At 43.0% G+C, this 20,901-nt stretch overlaps 1 protein-coding gene across 2 annotated transcripts in view; it reads left to right on the top strand.

Annotated features, from left to right (window-relative positions):
* Positions 1-20,901, top strand: part of LOC133568710 (zinc finger E-box-binding homeobox 1-like) — a 135,476-nt gene that overhangs the window by 64,739 nt on the left and 49,836 nt on the right. For both annotated transcript variants that reach the window (XM_061920810.1, XM_061920811.1), the window contains exon 2: positions 4,249-4,419. In XM_061920810.1, the coding sequence (XP_061776794.1) occupies positions 4,249-4,419 (171 nt within the window). The remainder of the gene's footprint in view (positions 1-4,248; positions 4,420-20,901) is intronic.

Genomic DNA, 20,901 nt, shown 5'->3' with positions numbered 1-20,901 from the left:
GGCCTGGCGGTCTTCCCATGCTGCACAGCTGCACTGGGTCAACACGTGCACACGTATGTGCACACAAACACGCACATTGTAACAGTGGTGTCATCGTGCTTGTTTGCTGAGCACCTTAAATTTGTCACGTAGTCATAATGACACATGTTTGCTCACCTGTAGCAGCCAGTCATCACGTCATGATGACATCAGATAGGAATATTAGCCAGACTCTTATTTTGGCCAGACGCTCTCTTCGGGTGTGGGCTATTCTGCCACGCTACCTCACTCGACCTTTGACCCAGATGCGGCTGAGTCACTTTTTTTTTTTTTTTCTGCGGTGTGCCACCCACCGGTGACCCTAAACAGGAAGTCACTGGTGCATGTGAGCCAAGGATCGTGCTCACTTTGTTCCAACCAGGAAGCGATAACAGGCAGTTAAATTTTTCATTTTCAAAACATGTGACTAACTCCTGTGTGTATATATTTATATCCATCCATTTTCTACTACTTGTCCCTTTCGGGTTCACAGGGGGGCTGGAGCCTATCCCAGCTGCACTTCGGCGGAAGGCAGGGCACAATACTTGCCAACCTTGAGACCTCCGATTTCGGGAGGTGGGGTGTGGGGGGGGTGGTCGGGGGTGGGGCGTGGTTGGGGGCGTGGTTATTTTATTATATATATATATATTACATATATATATATATATATATATATATATATAAAAGAAATATTTGAATTTCAGTGCTCATTTATTTACACATATACACACACATAACACTGATCTACTCATTGTTGAGTTAAGGGTTGAATTGTCCATCCTTTTTCTATTCTCTGTCACTATTTTTCTAACCATATGCATGTACAGTAGATGTCTTGTTTCAGAGTGTCACAAAATTGCTGTTTACGGCAGACGAACAGCTTTACGGTAGACGAAAACGTGACTGCTGTTGTTGTGTGTTGTTACCGCGCTGGGAGGACGTTAATGAAACTGCCTAACAATAAACCCACATAAGAAACCAAGAACTCGCCCTCGATCATTCTACAATTATAACGTCATTGGGCAGACACGCTGTTTATATTGTGGGAAAGCGGATATAAAAACAGGCTGTCCTGACTCAGGTCCGCATGGAGCTGGTGGGGGCGCGGGCTCCAGCTCCGCCTGAATTTCGGGAGATTTTCCGGAGAAAATTTGTCCTGGGAGGTTTTCAGGAGAGGCGCTGAATTTCGGGAGTCTCCCGGAAAATCCGGGAGTGTTGGCAAGTATGCAAGGGCACACTTTGGCCAAGTCGCCACGTGATTGGGCCAACACAGACAATCAATCACACTCACATTCACACACTAATATATATGTATATATATATATATATATCCATCCATCCATCTTCTTCCGCTTATCCGAGGTTGGGTCGCGGGGGCAGCAACCTAAGCAGGGAAGCCCAGACTTTCCTCTCCCCATCCACTTCGTCCAGCTCCTCCCGGGGGATCCCGAGGCGTTCCCAGGCCAGCCGGGAGACATAGTCTTCCCAACGTGTCCTGGGTCTTCCCCGTGGCCTCCTACTGATCAGACGTGCCGTAAACACCTCCCTAGGGAGGCGTTCGGGTGGCATCCTGACCAGATGCCCGAACCACCTCATCTGGCTCCTCTCGATGTGGAGGAGCAGCGGCTTTACTTTGAGTTTCTCACCCACCCGGCGGAGGAAACTCATTTGGGCCGCTTGTACCCGTGATCCTGTCCTTTCGGTCATAAGCCAAAGCTCATGACCATAGGTGAGGATGGGGATTTAGATCGACCGGTAAATTAAGAGCTTTGCCTTCCGGCTCAGCTCCTTCTTCTTTTGTACTCAGATAATTTGCGCTTTGCTTGCTGTACCACAGCCATTTTGGCCGGGTTGACCACCACTGGTTTTCACCGGGAAGAAGTCATATGTCAGAATACAAGCAATACAAGGTCCCACACTTGACAGTGCGTGGCAGAGCATAAACCAAGCATGAAGCGTGAATTGTTTGTAGATCTTTGGGCAAAGGTACAGAAAAATATTTGCTGTTTTGAAGGTCCCAATGAGCATAGTGGCTTCCATCATCCGTAAATGGAAGAAGTTTGGATCCACCAGAACTCTTACTCAAGCTGGCCAGTAGTCTAAACTGAGGTATTGGGGGAGAAGGGGCCCTACTCAGGGAGGTGACCATCCATCCATCCATTTCCTACCGTTTGTCCCGTTCAGGGTCACAGGGGGTTGCTGGAGCCTATCTCAGCTGCATTCAGGCAGAAGGCGTTGTACACCCTGGACAAGTCACCAGGGAGGTGACCAAGAACCGGAATTTTACTCAAAGCTCCAGCATTCCCCTGTGGAGAGAGGAGAAACTTCCAGAGGGAAAACAATCTCTGCAGCAATCTACCAATCAGGCCAGTACGGTCGAGTGGCCAGGGCGGAAGCCATTCCTACGTAAATGTTTGCCGAAATACACCTGAAAGACCCTGAGGCCATGCGAAACAAAATTATCTGGTCTGATGAGACAAAGATTGAACTATTTGGCATGAATGTCATGCGTCATTTTTTTAGAGGAAACCAGGCCATTCATTCCCATAGTGAAGCATGGTGGTGGCAGCATCATGCTATGAGGATGTTTTTCAGCGGAATTAACTGAAAGACTAATCAGGATAGAGGGAAAGATGAATGCTAAAATTTACAGAGACATCCCAAATAAAAAACAGCTCTAGAGCGCTCTTGAGCTCAGACTGGGGCGACGATTCATCTTTCAGTAGGAGAACACCCCCAAGCACACAGCCAAGATATCAAAGGAATGGCTTTAGGACAATTCTGTAAATGTCCTTGAGTGGCCAGAGCCCAGACTTGAATCCTATTGCACATCTCTGGAGAAATCACAAAATTGCTGTGCATCGACGCTTCCCATCCAACCTGATAGAAAAGCGGGAGAGGTGCTGCAATGAGGAATGGTCGGAATTGCGCAAAGATAGGTGTGCCAAGCTTGTGGCATTGTATTACAAAAGACTTGAAGCTGTGATTGCTGCCAAATTGCATCAACAAAGTGTTATGATCCGTAGCCCGGATCATGTTTTGACTTACTCAGTTCTGTTTTTCTGCACCCCTGAGTTTGTGTTTTTCAGTTACCATGGGTGCTTATTGGTTTCACCTGCCTCTGGTTAGTGTTGGGCACGCTCCCCTGCTGCCAAGCACTAATCAGAGAGCTATTTAGTCCTGCCTTTTCCGGTCAGTCAGGGTGGCTTTCTAGTATGCTACACGCAACAGCTAATGACAGTATTTTGATTCCATTTGTATGCTACCTCCCACGCTAGCCCCCTCAGCTTTGCCTCCTGTGCTATGAACACATTTTTGTTTTTTTCCTGCCTGATTTATTGTTAAAATAAATCATTTTCCATTTCCAAGTCTGCATCTTGGGAGAACAACCCCCGCATCACAATGCGACCCAATCGTTACACAAAGTTTTGTACAAAAGCTGTGAATTTTTTCTTACTCTTTTTAATAAATTTTAAAAGCACTAAAAAAAACCAACATTTTGACGTTGTCATTATGGGGTGATACATGTAGAATTTTTAGGGCAAAATAAATTCATCCCATTTTGAAATACATTAAAATATGTGGAAAAAGGGAAACTCAGATGTACTTTATATATCCATCCATCCATTTTCTACCGCTTATTCCCTTTCGGGGTCGCGGGGGGTGCGCTGGCGCCCATCTCAGCTACAGTCGGGCGGAAGGCGGGGTACACCCTGGACAAGTCGCCACCTCATCGCAGGGCCAACACAGATAGACAGACAACATTCACACTCACATTCACACACTAGGGCCAATTTAGTGTTGCCAATCAACCTATCCCCAGGTGCATGTCTTTGGAAGTGGGAGGAAGCCGGAGTACCCGGAGGGAACCCACGCATTCACGGGGAGAACATGCAAACTCCACACAGAAAGATCCCGAACCTGGATTTGAACCCAGGACTGCAGGACCTTCGTATTGTGAGGCAGACGCACTAACCCCTCTGCCACCGTGAAGCCCCACTTTATATATGTTATAATGTTTTTACTTTTATTCATTTTTTTTCCTATGTACGTATGCTTACTTGGTATTATTTAAACACACACACACAGACCCAGGGGGAGCAATCAGCCCATTTCCCAAGACATCATCCGTCTAATTGTGCCTACCTGCTACGCTGTTAATGTGATGCTGATTGCAGCAGTAAGGTGTCTCTTTCTGCGCTGATTGGGACGTTCTGTTTTTCTTTTCAGTGCCAAACTTGAACGGCGGCCTGGAGGCCAGTTCAGACTCGGACGATGACGACAAGCTACATATCGTGGAGGAGGACAGTCTGCTGGAGCCGGATGTTGCCAATGCCAAGGCAAAGGAAACCCGTGGCGGTGCTGCCAGACTATTACCACAAAACGGCTTCTGGAAAGGAGGTAAGACGTTTGCATAGAAAAGTCTTTCAGCAATGGAGCTTCAGGACGGCTTATATTTTTTCCCAATTAATTTATGTACAGTTGTGTACAAAACAATAGCAGTCCCACATCACTATTTAGATAAATCACTGTTTTTGTTACAATTTCAACTTCTACACGGCTAGTACGTTTCTAGAACGTTTAGTAAAGGTATAGAAAACCAACCGACCCAACAGGCATGATTTGCATGCTGCTGATTCTGTGAAACTGAATCATTTACTTAAAGGGGGGCGTGTTTAAAAAAAATAGCAGTGTGTAGTTCAACTAGTGAGGTCATTGATTATGTGGGAAAAAAAGGTGTTAAGCAAGTGGCCCCTATTTAAGGATCAAGGGAACTGATGCTGGCTGTGCATTTGTCCTTGGGAAAACAGAGTAAAATGGACCGTTGAAGACACTGTTCAGAAGAAGAGCGTTTAATAAAAGAGGGGAAAACCTTTAAAGAAGTGCAAAAAATTAGAGGCTGTTCAGCTAAAACGATATCAAATGTTTTAAAGTCCTACTGAAACCCACTACTACCCACCACGCAGTCTGATAGTTTATACATCAATGATGAAATATTAACATTGCAACACATGCCAATACGGCCTTCTTAGTTAACTAAATTACAATTTTAAATTTCCCGGGAGTTTTGTCTTGAAAACGTCGTGTAATGATGACGTGTATGCAAAACGTCACAGGTTTTAAGGAAATATGAGCGCTGCACACACACACAGCTAAAAGTCGTCTGCTTTAGGGCATAATTACACAGTATTTTGGAGATCTGTGTTGCTGAATCTTTTGCAATTTGTTCAATTAATATTGGAGAAGTCACAGTAGAAAGATGGAGTTGGGAAGCTTTAGCCTTTAGCCATACAAACACACGGTGATTCCTTGTTTAAAATTCCTGGAGGTGAAACTGTACTTTGGATCAGAGTGCGGTCAAGCAAACATGAACCACGATGGAATGTCAACCAGCAGGTTTCAGTGAGAAAATTGTGGTAAAAAGTCGCTTCTTACCGGAGAAAAGCTGAGCTTGTGCCGTCCATAAAGCTGCCGTCGACTCCCCTGAGACATTGGCGTCAAGACACCCGTGGATGTACACTTCCGACTTTTAAGTACTATTTAACTACTAAAACACTAGCAACACAATAGAAAGATAAGGGATTTCCCAGAATTATCCTAGTAAATGTGTCTAAAAACATCAGAATCTGTCATAATGCAATTGCGGGTTTTTTTTTAACTTAATTTTTTTTATTATTTTTTTTTTCTAGTCCGTCGCTATCGATATCCTCAAATTAATGGAGAATTTGTCGTTTTCTCGGTCCGAACAGCACTTTTTGTTGGAGGCTCCCATTAAAAACAATGTGAATATGTGAGGAGCCCCCACACGTGTGACGTCATAGTCTGCGACTTCCGGTAGAGGCAGGGCTTTTCTCTTAGCACCGAAAGTTGCAAACTTTATCGTGGATGTTCTCTACCAAACCCTTTCAGCAAAAATATGGCAATATCGCGAAATGATCAAGTATGACACATAGAATGGACCTGCTATCCGCGTTTCAATAAGAACATCTCATTTCAGTAGGCCTTTAAAATGTCAGCCAAAACCAAAAAGGCGAGGAAGAAAAGGAAAAAAGACTATTGGAATGGATGGGAGACTAACCAAAATGGCAAAGGCTCAGTCAATGATCAGGTCCAGGGGGATCAAAGAAGATCTAAGATGGCCTGTGAGTACTGTAACAATCAGACCACGTCTATTTGAAGCCAAGCTACCAGCAAGAAGCCCCCGCAAAGTCCCATTGTTAAAAAAAAAGACCTGTGCTGTTTCCCAAAAAACACATTGACTGGCCTAAAAAGAAATGGCGTAATATTTTGTGGACTGATGAGAGTAAGATTGTTCTTTTGGGGTCTAAGGGCCACAGAGAGTTTGTCAGACGTCCTGCAAACACTGAATTCAAGCCCCAGTACACAGTGAAGACGGTGAAGCATGGTGGTGCAAGCATCATGATGTAGGGATGCTTCTCGTACTATGGTATTGGTCCTATTTATCGCATACCAGGGATCTTGGGTCCGTTTGAGTACATCAGAATACTGTTGCCGTATGCTGAAGAGGAAATGCCCTTGAAATGGGTATTTCAACAAGACAATGACCCCAAACACACCAGCAAGCAAGCAAAATCATCAATCAATCAATCAATCAATGTTTACTTATATAGCCCTAAATCACTAGTGTCTCAAAGGGCTGCACAAACCACTACGACATCCTCGGTAGGCCCACATAAGGGCAAGGAAAACTCACACCCAGTGGGACGTCGGTGACAATGATGACTATGAGAACATGATACTGTGATACTGATGACTATGAGAACATATGAGAACATGATACTGTGAAAGATCAATCCATAATGGATCCAACACAGTCGCGAGAGTCCAGTCCAAAGCGGATCCAACACAGCAGCGAGAGTCCCGTTCACAGCAGAGCCAGCAGGAAACCATCCCAAGCGGAGGCTGATCAGCAGCGCAGAGATGTCCCCAGCCGATACACAGGCGAGCAGTACATGGCCACTGGATCGGACCGGACTCCCTCCACAAAGGAGAGTGGGACATAGAAGAAAAAGAAAAGAAACGGCAGATCAACTGGTCTAAAAAGGGAGTCTATTTAAAGGCTAGAGTATACAAATGAGTTTTAAGGTGAGACTTAAATGCTTCTACTGAGGTAGCATCTCGAACTGTTACTCGGAGGGCATTCCAGAGTACTGGAGCCCGAAATGAAAAAGCTCTACAGCCCGCAGACTTTTTTTGGGCTTTGGGGATCACTAATAAGCCGGAGTCCTTTGAACGCAGATTTCTTGCCGGGACATATGGTACAATACAATCGGCAAGATAGGATGGAGTTAGACCGTGTAGTATTTTATACGTAAGTAGTAAAACCTTAAAGTCACATCTTAAGTGCACAGGAAGCCAGTGCAGGTGAGCCAGTACAGGCGTAATGTGATCAAACTTTCTTGTTCTTGTCAAAAGTCTAGCAGCCGCATTTTGTACCAACTGTAATCTTTTAATGCTAGACATGGGGAGACCCGAAAATAATACGTTACAGTAATCGAGGCGAGACGTAACAAACGCATGGATAATGATCTCAGCGTCTTTAGTGGACAGAATGGAGCGAATTTTAGCGATATTACGGAGATGAAAGAAGGCCGTTTTAGTAACGCTTTTAATGTGTGCCTCAAAGGAGAGAGTTGGGTCGAAGATAATACCCAGATTCTTTACCGTGTCGCCTTGTTTAATTGTTTGGTTGTCAAATGTTAGAGTTGTATTATTAAATAGAGTTAAATGATTAAATCATGTTTCCAGACAAACAGAATTCAAGTAAAGGAGGGACCAGCACAATCCCCGAACCCTAATCCCATTGAAAATTTGTGGGCTGACATAAAAAAATGCTGTTCATGAGCCAAAACCAAAAAATGCAGAGGGATCGTGGAACGTAGTATAATTGTCCTGGGCTGACAATTGGTTGACTCCATGTGCCGCAGATGTGAAGGAGTTATTAAAAACCGTGATTATGCAACTGAATTATAGTTAATAATTCGAAGGAAAGTTAAATCTGCAAGCCTTTCTTAGTTTATACAGTACATTTGAGTTTTGTGTAAAAAGATGTCAACACTGCTATTTTTTTGTTTTATATTTTTTGACTTTCTGTAAAAAAATTAAATCACTTTGTTACAATTTTCTGGCTGTGACATAGATAGTGCAGTGTCCCCAATGCATTTGTGTTCATTAAAATACAATGTATATGAAGAATTTTTAGGTTTACTCACCTTTTTTAAAACCCACTGCTACTATTATGAACATAACTGTTATGTTCCATTTTCTTAATATAGTCTGCCAATGTTTGCCTTAGTTTCCTATTTGCTATGTTACCATGGATGTTTATCAGTGTCACCTGCCCTTTGCTTTCTTCACACACCTGTTCCTCGTGATTACTGCCTTATTTAAGACTGCCCCTTTTGTTGTTTCGTCCTCGGTTCCTAATTTGCTTTCACGCAACAGATGACGACTGCTTTCCATTCTCTTACTCGCTAGTTTTCACGCTACGCTTTATGTATTCCTAGCTCTCATGCTAGTTGTTTTGTTTTCCCTTTTTGTGCCTTTGTGCCAAGTGCATGTTTGTTTGTTTCCCTAGCTCCCATGCTAGCGCCCTTTGTTTGTCTTTTCTGCCTAGCACCAGTGTTTTTTGTTCTCAGCCTTTTATTAATTAAATAAATCCTTTATTTCTTACCCGATGCTGTGTTCTTGCCCGACACATCCACGGAAGAACAAATCCGGCATCGCTATGCCCACCAAGTTTTACAATAACTATGTCATGTAAAGGGCTTCACGGTGGAAGAGGGGTTAGTGCGTCTGCCTCACAATACGAAGGTCTTGCAGACCTAGGTTCAAATCCAGGCTCGGGATCTTTCTGTGTGGAGTTTGCATGTTCTCCCCGTGACTGCGTGAGTTCCCTCCGGGTACTCCGGCTTCCTCCAACTTCCAAAGACATGCACCTGGGGATAGGTTGATTGGCAACACTAAATTGGCCCTAGTGTGTGAATGTGAGTGTGAATGTTGTCTGTCTATTTGTGTTGGCCCTGCGATGAGGTGGCGACTTGTCCAGGGTGTACCCCGCCTTCCGCCCGACTGTAGCTGAGATAGGCGCCAGCGCCCCCCACGACCCCAAAAGGGAATAAGCGGTAGAAAATGGATGGATGGATGGATGTCATGTAAATAAGTTGGTACCTATACAGGCAATATAACACACCTGGTCTGCCAGAGCATAAGGGGACACAGCAGGAGGGATCAGTGTTGCCAATTTAGCAATTATTTAGAATAATCAGACCTCTAATTTCAAATAGAGCGCCGAAAATCTGAAAAGACTGACATAATCGCTTGAATTGCTCTTCTTAACGTGGACTTAAACAAGTTGAAAAACTTACTCGGGTTTTAACATTTAGTGGTCAATTGTATGGAATATGTGCATCCATTGCTTTCCTCCTCTCCAAGGTTCTCATAGTCATCATTGTCACCGATGCCCCACTGGGTGTGAGTTTTCCTTGCCCTTATGTGGGCCTACCGAGGATGTCGTAGTGGTTTGTGCAGCCCTTTGAGACACTAGTGATTTAGGGCTATATAAGTAAACATTGATTGATTGATTGATGTACTGTACTGTGCAATAATTCTAATAAAAGTTTAAATCAATCAATCAAAGCAGATGCTGCTGTGCCCCACTCCTTTCATTTAAAAGCAGTCACAGACGACCATGATTAAAAAAATGACAGAAGAAATATTATTTGTAGTTATTAGGGATAGGAAGATTAACAGGTCGGACATGCGTATGCAAGATATGGCCGCATCGGTCGAGCAGCTTTAAATCACTTCTGTTTAGGGGGAAAACTAAGGTGCATGGGATTTTACCTTGTATTGAATAAAAAAAAAACAATTTTAATGTGTTTTGACAAAAACCAAGCCAATAATTAGATAAAATTGTGGCGCAGTGGGAGAGTGGCCGTGCGCAACCCGAGCGTCCCTGGTTCAATTCCCACCTAGTACCAACCTCGTCACGTCCGTTGTGTCCTGCGCAAGACACTTCACCCTTGCTCCTGATGGGTGCTGGTTGGCGCCTTGCATGGCAGCTCCCTCCATCAGTGTGTGAATGTGTGTGTGAATGGGTAAATGTGGAAGTAGTGTCAAAGCGCTTTGAGTACCTTGAAGGTAGAAAAGCGCTATATAAGTACAAGCCATTTTTTTTTATAACTTCCTTTTAGTTTACGCAACAGGAATCATTTGTAGGCCTGTGCAGGCAACAATAATAAAAAGGCAAGCATGTAACTACATGGAATCAGCGTCGTCTGGACAAATTTAAATTGTGATGCATATTAATCATAATGTAAATGGTGTGTCAAAAAGTCCATCCATCCATCCATCCATCATCTTCCGCTTATCCGAGGTCGGGTCGCGGGGGCAGCAGCCTAAGCAGGGAAGCCCAGACTTCCCTATCTCCAGCCACTTCGTCTAGCTCTTCCCGGGTTATCCCGAGGTGTTCCCAGGCCAGCCGGGAGACATAGTCTTTCCAACGTGTCCTGGGTCTTCCCCGTGGCCTCCTACCAGCTGGACGTGCCCTAAACACATCCCTAGGGAGGCGTTCGGGTGGCATCCTGACCAGATGCCCGAACCACCTCATCTGGCTCCTCTCGATGTGGAGGAGCAGCGGCTTTACGTTGAGCTCCTCCCGGATGGCAGAGCTTCTCACCCTATCTCTAAGGGAGAGCCCCGCCACCCGGCGGAGGAAACTCATTTCGGCCGCTTGTACCCGTGATCTTATCCTTTCGGTCATGACCCAAAGCTCATGACCATAGGTGAGGATGGGAACGTAGATCGACCGGTAAATTGAGAGCTTTGCCTTCCGGCTCAGCTCCTTCTTCACCACAACGGATCGATACAACGTCCGCATTACTGAAGACGCCGCACCGATCCGCCTGTCGATCTCACGATCCACTCTTCCCCCACCCGTGAACAAGACTCCTAGGTACTTGAACTCCTCCACTTGGGGCAGGGTCTCCTCCCCAACCCGGAGATGGCACTCCACCCTTTTCCGGGCGAGAACCATGGACTCGGACTTGGAGGTGCTGATTCTCATTCCGGTCGCTTCACACTCGGCTGCGAACCGATCCAGTGACAGTCAAAAAGTCGTTGTGTTAAAAGTGGGTCGCGGTGAAGATAGCATCAAGATTGTCCGTCGTGTTGCTTTTAGCATTGTAGCCATTAACCCCGAAAACAGAAGTCTGGCTTGGTATCTTTATCAATTGCTACAACATAATCTTAGAGAGTAAGACGAATATTGCGTAGGTAATGCATATGAGATTCAAACATATAACATAACACCTAAATGCCAAAAATATGTAAAAAAATATTTATAAATCTTCAATGCAGTGAAGCCGCAAAATTTTAAGTGTCTTATCGAATCGCCAATTGATGGAGAGGTATATTAAAGGCCTGCTGAAACCCACTACTACAGTTTATATATCAATGATGAAATATTAACATTGCAACACATGCCAATACGGCCTTTTTAGTTGACAAAATTGCTCATTTTAATTTCCCGCCAAGTGTCGTGTTGAAAACGTCGCGGTATGATGACGTGTGCGTTTGATGTCACCGGTTGTAGCGGACATTATTTTCCAGCCGGATCCAAGCTATAAGTAGTCTGCTTTAATTGCATAATTTCTCAGTTTTCTGGACATCTGTGTTGCTGAATCTTTTGCAATTTGTTCAATTAATAATGGAGAAGTCAAAGTAGAAAGATGGAGGTGGGAAGCTTTTAGCCTTTAGCCACACAAACACAGCCAGTGTTTCCTTGTTTAAAATTCCCGAAGGTGAAGCTTTACTATGGATCAGAGCGGTCAAGCGAACATGGATCCCGACTACATTTCAACCGGCAGTTTTCAGTGAGAAAATTGTGGTAATAAGTCGCCTCTTACCGGAGACATCAGCGGAGCTTCCGTCCTGCTGCAGCTGCCGTGACTTCCCTCAGCGACTCTGGCGTCAACACACCCCTCCGACTTTCAGGTACTATTTAATCTCACTAAAACACTAGCAACACAATCGGCAGATAAGGGATTTTCCAGAATTATCCTAGTAAATGTGTCTAATAACATCTGAATCGCTCCCACTGCAATCGCCTTTTTTTTTTTTTAATAGTCCTTCACTCTAAATTTCCTCATCCACGAATCTTTCATCCTCGCTCAAATTAATGGGGAAATTGTCGCTTTCTCGGTCCGAATAGCTGTAGCTGCTGGTGGCCATGATTATAAACAATATGAGGATGTGAGGAGCCCTACAACCAGTGACGTCACGCGCACATCGTCTGCTACTTCCGGTAAAGGCAAGGCTTTTTTATTAGCGACCAAAAGTTGCGAACTTTATCGTGGATGTTCTCTACTAAATCCTTTCAGCAAAAATATGGCAATATCGCGAAATGATCAAGTCTGACACATAGAATGGACCTGCTATCCCCGTTTAAATAAGAAAATCTCATTTCAGTAGGCCTTTAAAATCATCGACTTGTTAATGGTGAATCAAGGTTAGTTTTATCAATATGCACTGCAAAAACTGAAATCTAAGTAAGATTAAATATCTCAAATAAGGTGATTATTTGCCTATTTTCTGTCTGATAAGATAATTCTTCTCACGAAGCAAATTTTATGTTAGTGTTTTACTTGTTTCAAGGGTTTTGGTCTTAACTTATCTCAATGAGATTACAACTTGTAGCTGTGATTTTATGACTTTTATTGATTAAAACATGCTTGAAACTAGAATACCAACTGTTGCAAAGCTGTCATTAACACTCACAAGTATAAAACTGCTTTTTTAAAGTAATAATTTCTTACTTTAAGCATGAAAAAAATCATGATGCAGAGTGCATATCATTATGTCAAGATAATGGCACGAGCATTTATGTAACGCCGGTTCGATTCCCTCGTGGATGCATCAAAACGAACAACACAACAAAGGTAGGATCTAACAAATGTATTAACAAAAGGGGAGCTCTGAACAGAAACACTGGAGCTAATAAAAAGGGAAACAAAAAACTCTAGCGTGGGAGCTAGGAAATATAAATATCTAAGACTTGGCACGAAGGCACAAAAGTCAAAACAAAGATGATTAGCATGTGAGCTAAAGATGACAAGGAGGCTTACCTAATGAGCTAGCGAGAAAAACATACCTGACGTAATGTTGCGTGAAAGCAAGCTAGAGTGCCAGAAAGAATAAACAGAAGAGGCTGGCTTATAAAGGAAAGGTGATTAACAGAGACAGGTGTGCAGGGACCGGGAGTGGCAGCTGAAACTAATAGGTAACCATGGTGATGGACTAAACGGGAAATAAACGGGTCACACGGAGAATGAAAACACAGATGGAAAATTAAACAATAACGTGAAGATCTGACCAACCTAACTCAACAATCTACTTAATTTAAGAAATATTTTTCAACATTTTGAGCAAAAAGGTCTCTTTTTTTCTACCAAGAAAAGTGCACTTGTTATTTGTGAGAATATACTTATTTTAAGGTATTTTTGGGGTTAGCTCATTTGACTTGTTTTGGAAAGTCTTGGCAGATAATTTTGCTAAGTTCAAATAAAATACCCCTAATTTTTGTATTTTTTTTAAATTGTTTTTGAACATTGACTTTTTGCAGTGTGTTTATCTTGTCTAGTACATTTTTTTTCACTTCTTATTTTTTTACTCACATTTTTGCAAATGCGTCATGGTCAATTATTCACATGTCAACTGTAACAAACGCACCCAATTTTTCCGGGTGTTGCTGCCACTACGCTAATTAAGGAGTCACGGGTGGGACCTGATATTCAGCTGGCAACCACTAAAACAATAAATGAACACAAGAAATATATATTAGCTCGGTTGGTAGAGCGGCCGTGCCAGCAACTTGAGGGTTGCAGGTTCGATTCCCGCTTCCGCCATCCTAGTCACTGCCGTTGTGTCCTTGGGCAAGACACTTTACCCACCTGCTCCCAGTGCCACCCATACTGGTTTGAATGTAACTTAGATATTGGGTTTCACTATGTAAAGTGCTTTGAGTCACTAGAGAAAAAGCGCTATATAAATATAATTCACTTCACTTCACAACTATTAGCCCCAACACGATCAGGCTTATATTTACTATGCCACAAATTAATCCCGCATAACAAACACCTCCCCCTTCCCGTCCATATAACCCGCCAATACAAATCTAAACACCTGCACAACACACTCAATCCTACAGCCAAAAGTGCTGTTCACTTCCCCAAAGTTCATACAGCACATATATTTCCCCAAAGTCCCCCAAGTCACGTACGTGACATGCACATAGCGGCACGCACGTACGGGCAAACGATTGAATGTTTGGCAGCTGCAGCGTACTCACGGTGCCGCACAGTTAGGGCTGGGCGATATGGCCTTTTATTAATATCTCAATATTTTTGGGCCGTGTCACGATACACGATATACATCGTGATATTTTGCCTTAGCCTTGATGCATATGATCACAGCAGTATGATGATTCTATGTGTCTACATTAAAACATTCTTGTTCATACTGCATTAATATATGCTACTTTTAAACTTTCATGCAGAGAAGGAAATCACAACTAAGTCAATTGACCAAAACTGTATTTCTAAAACAGTTATTAAGCAGTGGCACCAACATTTATGTCATTTCCAAAACAGAAAGTGCGAGATTGTCAGAGACATTTTAAAACAAGCTATTAGTGCACTTTTGTGCATGATGTCACTATCAATCAATCAATCAATGTTTACTTATATAGCCCTAAATCGCTAGTGTCTCAAAGGGCTGCACAAACCACCACGACATCCTCGGTAGGCCCACATAAGGGCAAGGAAAACTCACACCCAGTGGGACGTCGGTGACAATAATGACTATGAGAACCTTAGAGAGGAGGAAAGCAATGGATGTCGAGCGGGTCTAACATGATACTGTGAAAGTTCAATCCACAATGGATCCAACACAGTCGCGAGAGTCCAGTCCAAAGCGGATCCAACACAGCAGCGAGAGTCCCGTTCACAGCGGAGCCAGCAGGAAACCATCCCAAGCGGAGGCGGATCAGCAGCGCAGAGATGTCCCCAGCCGATACACAGGCAAGCAGTACATGGCCACCGGATCGGACCGGACCCCCTCCACAGGGGAGAGTGGGACATAGAAGAAAAAGAAAAGAAACAGCAGATCAACTGGTCTAAAAAGGAGGTCTATTTAAAGGCTAGAGTATACAAATGAGTTTTAAGGTGAGACTTAAATGCTTCTACTGAGGTGGCATCTCAAACTGTTACCGGGAGGGAATTCCAGAGTACTGGAGCCCGAAATGAAAACGCTCTATAGCCCGCAGACTTTTTTTGGGCTTTGGGAATCATTAACAAGCCGGAGTCCTTTGAACGCAGATTTCTTGCCGGGACATATGGTACAATACAATCATCACTAAGATGACATATCAAAACAACACTAAATTAAAGTGCACTTTTTGTACAGAACGCCACTACAACTGTTTAAAACAAAAAAAAGTGCACTTTTGAGCATGATGTCACACAAGATATTTCTATAACTGTCCAATAAAAATGAGCTACATAATAGGAAATCAAATAGGGTATGTCCTTCACTATGTGGTAGGTTCCTGCGGACGTTATCTCCCGTTGTTGATTTTTTTTTCATATGGTGTTGATCTGGAAATTGTTGCTTCGGCATTTTGTGGGTGTGGCATAGAACAGATATGATGACATGCAGTTTCAAGCACTCTTCATTCTCTAGCGGGTGACTTTTCAAATGATGCTACAAATTAGCAGTGCTGCTACTTTTTGTAGCAACGCTTTTGCCGCATAACTGTTCAACATATTCCCGCTTGAAGCCAAACCACCGCCAGACGATGGATGTTTTTCTTGGGAATTAATTCTTCCTCCATTTGTTACCAGAGTCGCGCCTTCTTTCTCTCGTATTACCACTCGCACCGCACCGTTTGCACCACAGCTAATGTTACCCATGTAGCTACCTAATAATGTATATGTTCCTTCTTGACTGCACTTAAATGTAGAATATATGTGGAATATATTTATATTGTTCATATATTATATATTATTTTTTTAATATTTGTTATATATTTTTTATTATTATTATTGCTTATTGTGAGCAAACTGTGGTGCTGAATTTCATTAAAGTACTTTCTATTCTATTGTATTCTAATCTATTCTATTCTACTATAACTCTCTGCTCGGGAGGGCATGTGACGTTGCACGCGTGACGTATGCAAGAAGGTGCACTTGTTTATGTCTCTGTGAGAAGGAGAGACAAGAAAGAGTAGGAAACGCCTGTAGTGTAATGCCCGCAGCTAAAAGCAACTGCTTGAGAACATATACTCGAATATCACGATAGTCCTTTTCTATATCGCACAGAGACAAACCGGCAATATATCGAGTATATCGATATATCGCACAGTCCGTCTCAAAGTCCTCCTGGTAAGAGTCTCTGTTCGTCCCAGTTCTCCACAGGCCAATGGTTAAGTCCACAAAAACGGTTAAAAATATGAGGATCCTTCCATTCAGTGACTCCGTAGCAAAAATGCTGTGGCTGACAGGTGCTCCTGGTGGTGTGTGACGTCAATTCCTGATAGCACCGGATGCCTTTTATATCCCCACATTCTATTCAGTTATACTTTCAATATTAGCATGATTATTGAATACGCCTGTAACAGTTCGTAATATTAGGTAAATGGATGACATAATATGTATATATATACTTCTTTTCCCAGTTGAGCACAAGTTAATTGTTAATTGTACACACACATCAATGAATCCCACGGCCATTACACAACAATGATGTCACTTCCTTCCCAAATGTGATTCAATTCCACCTACAGTACTGAGTAAATAACATGTAGAAAAAGTGGAGTTTTCCTCCTACTTAATGGGAATAAGCAGACCGGATTGCCCTAAGTGTTCCAACAAAGTAGAATACGTTGGTCTAAAATGTCTTGCTGAGATGGAGAATTAAGATTCAGGGTCAACTCAAGACTCCAACCTCCCATCGATACATTCATTGATGCAGTATGAGATCGCCGCTCTGGGTTGCGATGTTCTGGTGTAAAGAGTGCTGGATCAGCATGTCAGGATCAAGGAGGGGGGGGCGGCTAAAGACAAGGCGAGGAAATTAAGCGCACTAAGGTAAAGTCATGAATCAAAGCTGTTGCTGCTGCTGCTGGCAGTCATGCAGTTTTTTTTTTTTTACTGTGATCTTTCTTGAAAGTAAAGCTTCTGCGGTAACATTCCTCTGGCGCTACACCTTTTTTGTCCACTTGTGGACACACTTCTTAGGACCTAATGCTCCAACCGTAATGTTGCGATGTCACTAAATTGGCGCTGCCGTTTTGTCCAGTGATTAAAATCCACATCGCAGACCAGAGAGAAGTTGGGTATCTTATTTAGGTCTCGATCCATTCTAAAATGTTCAGCTACAATGACTTGATTAACGTGGACCCCGACTTAAACAATGTAAAAAAACTTATTGGGGTGTTACCATTTAGTGGTCAATTGTACGGAATATGTACTGTACTGTGCAATCTACTCATAAAAGTCTCAATCAATCAAAACTTCAAGGTGTATTAAGAAATGCTATTTGTCAAGAAACTAGAGTAGTACCTCAAGATATGAGTTTAATCGGTTCTATGACGCAAAAAACTTGCAAAACAGCGTCGCCTATTAGAAAATAATTAAAATCAATTCAATTGGTGCTTTCCCCCTTAACATCCATCCATCCATCCATTTTCTACCGCTTATTCCCTTTCGGGGTCGCGGGGGGCGCTGGCGCCTATCTCAGCTACAATCGGGCGGAAGGCGGGGTACACCCTGGACAAGTCGCCACCTCATCACAGGGCCAACACAGATAGACAGACAACATTCACACTCACATTCACACACTAGGGCCAATTTAGTGTTGCCAATCAACCTATCCCCAGGTGCATGTCTTTGGAAGTGGGAGGAAGCCGGAGTACCCGGAGGGAACCCACGCATTCACGGGGAGAACATGCAAACTCCACACAGAAAGATCCCGAGCCTGGATTTGAACCCAGGACTGCAGGACCTTCGTATTGTGAGGCAGACGCACTAACCCCTCTGCCACCGTGAAGCCCTCCCCCTTAACAACATCACCCTTTTTTTTTTTTTAAAGGCATTTTATATGTTAAAAAGGGTGATCCCCCTTAACAACATCACCCTTTTTAACATATAAAATGCCTTTAAAAAAACACAACTAACTTCTACAACATAAATATTTTATAGAAACGATACAACAGAATGTACTAATAAGAGTGACAGTAGTTTTATGAAGTTATGTAATAATGACGCGCAGCATTTACTTTGGAGAGTGGACTTTTACATTATCTCCTTGGGGATCCTTCTCCGTCAAACACACAATCAGCAGCTTCTCCATCTTTTCGTGGATAAAAACTTTCGCTGTATGGGTAATATTTACGTTTAGATATTTATGTCCTCGATCCTGTGACAATCTGTCTGTCACGCCTGCGAATCTGGGTTTATGTTTGATCATGTTATGTTTTGTTTTTGGACTCTTGTTTCCCGTTTTGCACTTCCTGGTTTTGTTTGTTTCCATAGATACTCATTAGTTTCCACCTGGTCTCCAAGTCACGCCCCTGTCCTCAGCCCCACACCTGTTTCTCATCATCATAGTCACTATTTAAGTCATTTGTTTTCTGTTCCTCGGCCTGGGAACTTTGTACATTGCTTTACCTACCAGACTTTGTATCGAACACTCAAGACCATGCACCTACCTTTCCTTGCCACGCTGATTATTGTTTTGACCACGCCACGTAAGATCTTGTTTGTATTTATGCCTCAGTCAAAGTTTTTTTGGTTTGTTTTGTACCATTGATAGTATATTTTGTTTATTTGGATATAGTCATGCCATTGTGCTGTTTTGTTTGGAGTTTAGTCGAGATTATTATCCGCCACTGAGCGCGCCTTTTGTTTTGCCTTTTTGTATTTAGTTTGTAAATAAATTAATCATGTACACACATTCACGCCTGCCTCGTTCCAAATATTCTCTGCATCGAAGAAGCAAAACAAATCCAAGTCAAAGTCCTGACACTGTCACGTTTCCTTGGTTTGTGTTTATTTCCTCTTTAGCGCTCTTATGTTGGTTCCTTTTCTTGCTTGTCTCCCTGAGCGCTATTTCCCCATCACCTGCTGCTGATTGGCAGCCTGGCCACACCTGTTGTCAATCAGGCTGCTATTTACGCCTGCCTCAACCTCCAGTCACAGCTCGATGATTGTTTCCGTGCGGAAGTTGCCCTGCAGTGGGTTCTTCCACCAAGCATTGACATGAGAGATCAGCTTAGAATCACAATGATGTTTTATTTTTCTAAATACAGTCTTTTTTGTGACTTTTCAGCATTTGTCTTTTCTTCTCTCGTTCTCGCTCCGACTCTCCTTCAGCTCCAACATCTCTCTCCTTCCGGCTGCTACCTTTTAGCAGAGTGACAGGTGAATTAGATAACCAGGCCCATGTACGCACCTATCGCTGATCTCGAAGCCGGTCCTGGCACACCCCACTTCGCTGCAGGCCCGCATGCCTCGCCCCCCTCCACATTCCCGTTTCCTTGCATGTGCACTTACCAGTTGCACTGCTTCCTTTTTGACATTAACGTCATGTTTTTCCTGCACTACGCCTGCAATCTCTGCATCTTGGGGTCCAAGAACAACAGAACACGACAAAGCCATTTTTTCTGCTTTTTGAGAGCAGCGATGCGCTCCAACACTCTTGGTCATATTTTATATATTTTTTATTTTTTTATTTCATTGGATATCATCCACTTGTTTATTTCAGCGCTGTCCTTAACAATGTGTCAATCTCTAACAATATGCTAATACTAGCGAGTAAGATGGGTTGTTTTGGTCAGATCTCACGGGGTCAACTGTGACATTTTCTGCGGCAACGAGCGGCGGGGAGGCTCGTAACCCCAAGTTTTTATTTCCAACCTAAATAAACGAGAGATTGCTTGTATCCCCAAAAACATCCCCGAGGTGTCACTGCAATGAGGAGTAGTGCTCACTTTCATGGAATACATTTCAAAGAAGTGTATCTGTTCCCCAATGAAAACCTTAGCTCAAGAAGAAATGTGGATCTAACAATTGCCTTTTAAAAACTTCTCTTCCTGTTTACTCCCTGAAAAAGATTGCACCCTCTGCTGGTGGCTACTTAGTTGTGAAGCTTACACAACCACACAACTAGGTAATACTCCTGACGGTAAGTATTACCGTTTTTAATTAAAAATATCGAAAAACCGTGACTGATAACTGCACTCTGACAAACTCACAGACAGGCCGATGCAATGTATTTTCCCCATTAAGAAACACTTTACTGTCTGAGCAACTAAACCATTTAATTGTGCACATTGAACCTAAAAAAGCTATTATGAAACAGAGGTGTTTTTACGGTGCGTTCAAATACCGCTGAACATAAGACGACACAACGCCCACCAGATATAATAAATAATATATTTTATTTGTTGCATATTTTTCATCCATCCATCCATCCATCCATTTTCTACCGCTTATTCCCTTTTGGGGTCACGGGGGGCGCTGGCGCCTATCCCAGCTACAATCGGGCGGAAGGCGGTGTACACCCTGGACAAGTCGCCACCTCGTCGCAGGGCCAATACAGATAGACAGACATTATTATTATTTTTTTAATTGCAGGCTGCATTTCATTAAAATAAAATATTAAAGTGCAACAGTACGAACCAATATTCAAAGCAAAGCTATTAAAACAGATAAAAGACTAAGAATAAAATACTGTCAATGAAGCATGACAAACGGAAAACGTACAAAATACTGGGTTTTCTAACTGTGTGCCTATTTATTA

This window comes from Nerophis ophidion, linkage group LG14 (genome assembly GCF_033978795.1).
Source record: "Nerophis ophidion isolate RoL-2023_Sa linkage group LG14, RoL_Noph_v1.0, whole genome shotgun sequence".
Classification (NCBI taxonomy): Eukaryota; Metazoa; Chordata; class Actinopteri; order Syngnathiformes; family Syngnathidae; genus Nerophis; species Nerophis ophidion.
This window is presented reverse-complemented; position numbering and strand designations above follow the sequence as displayed.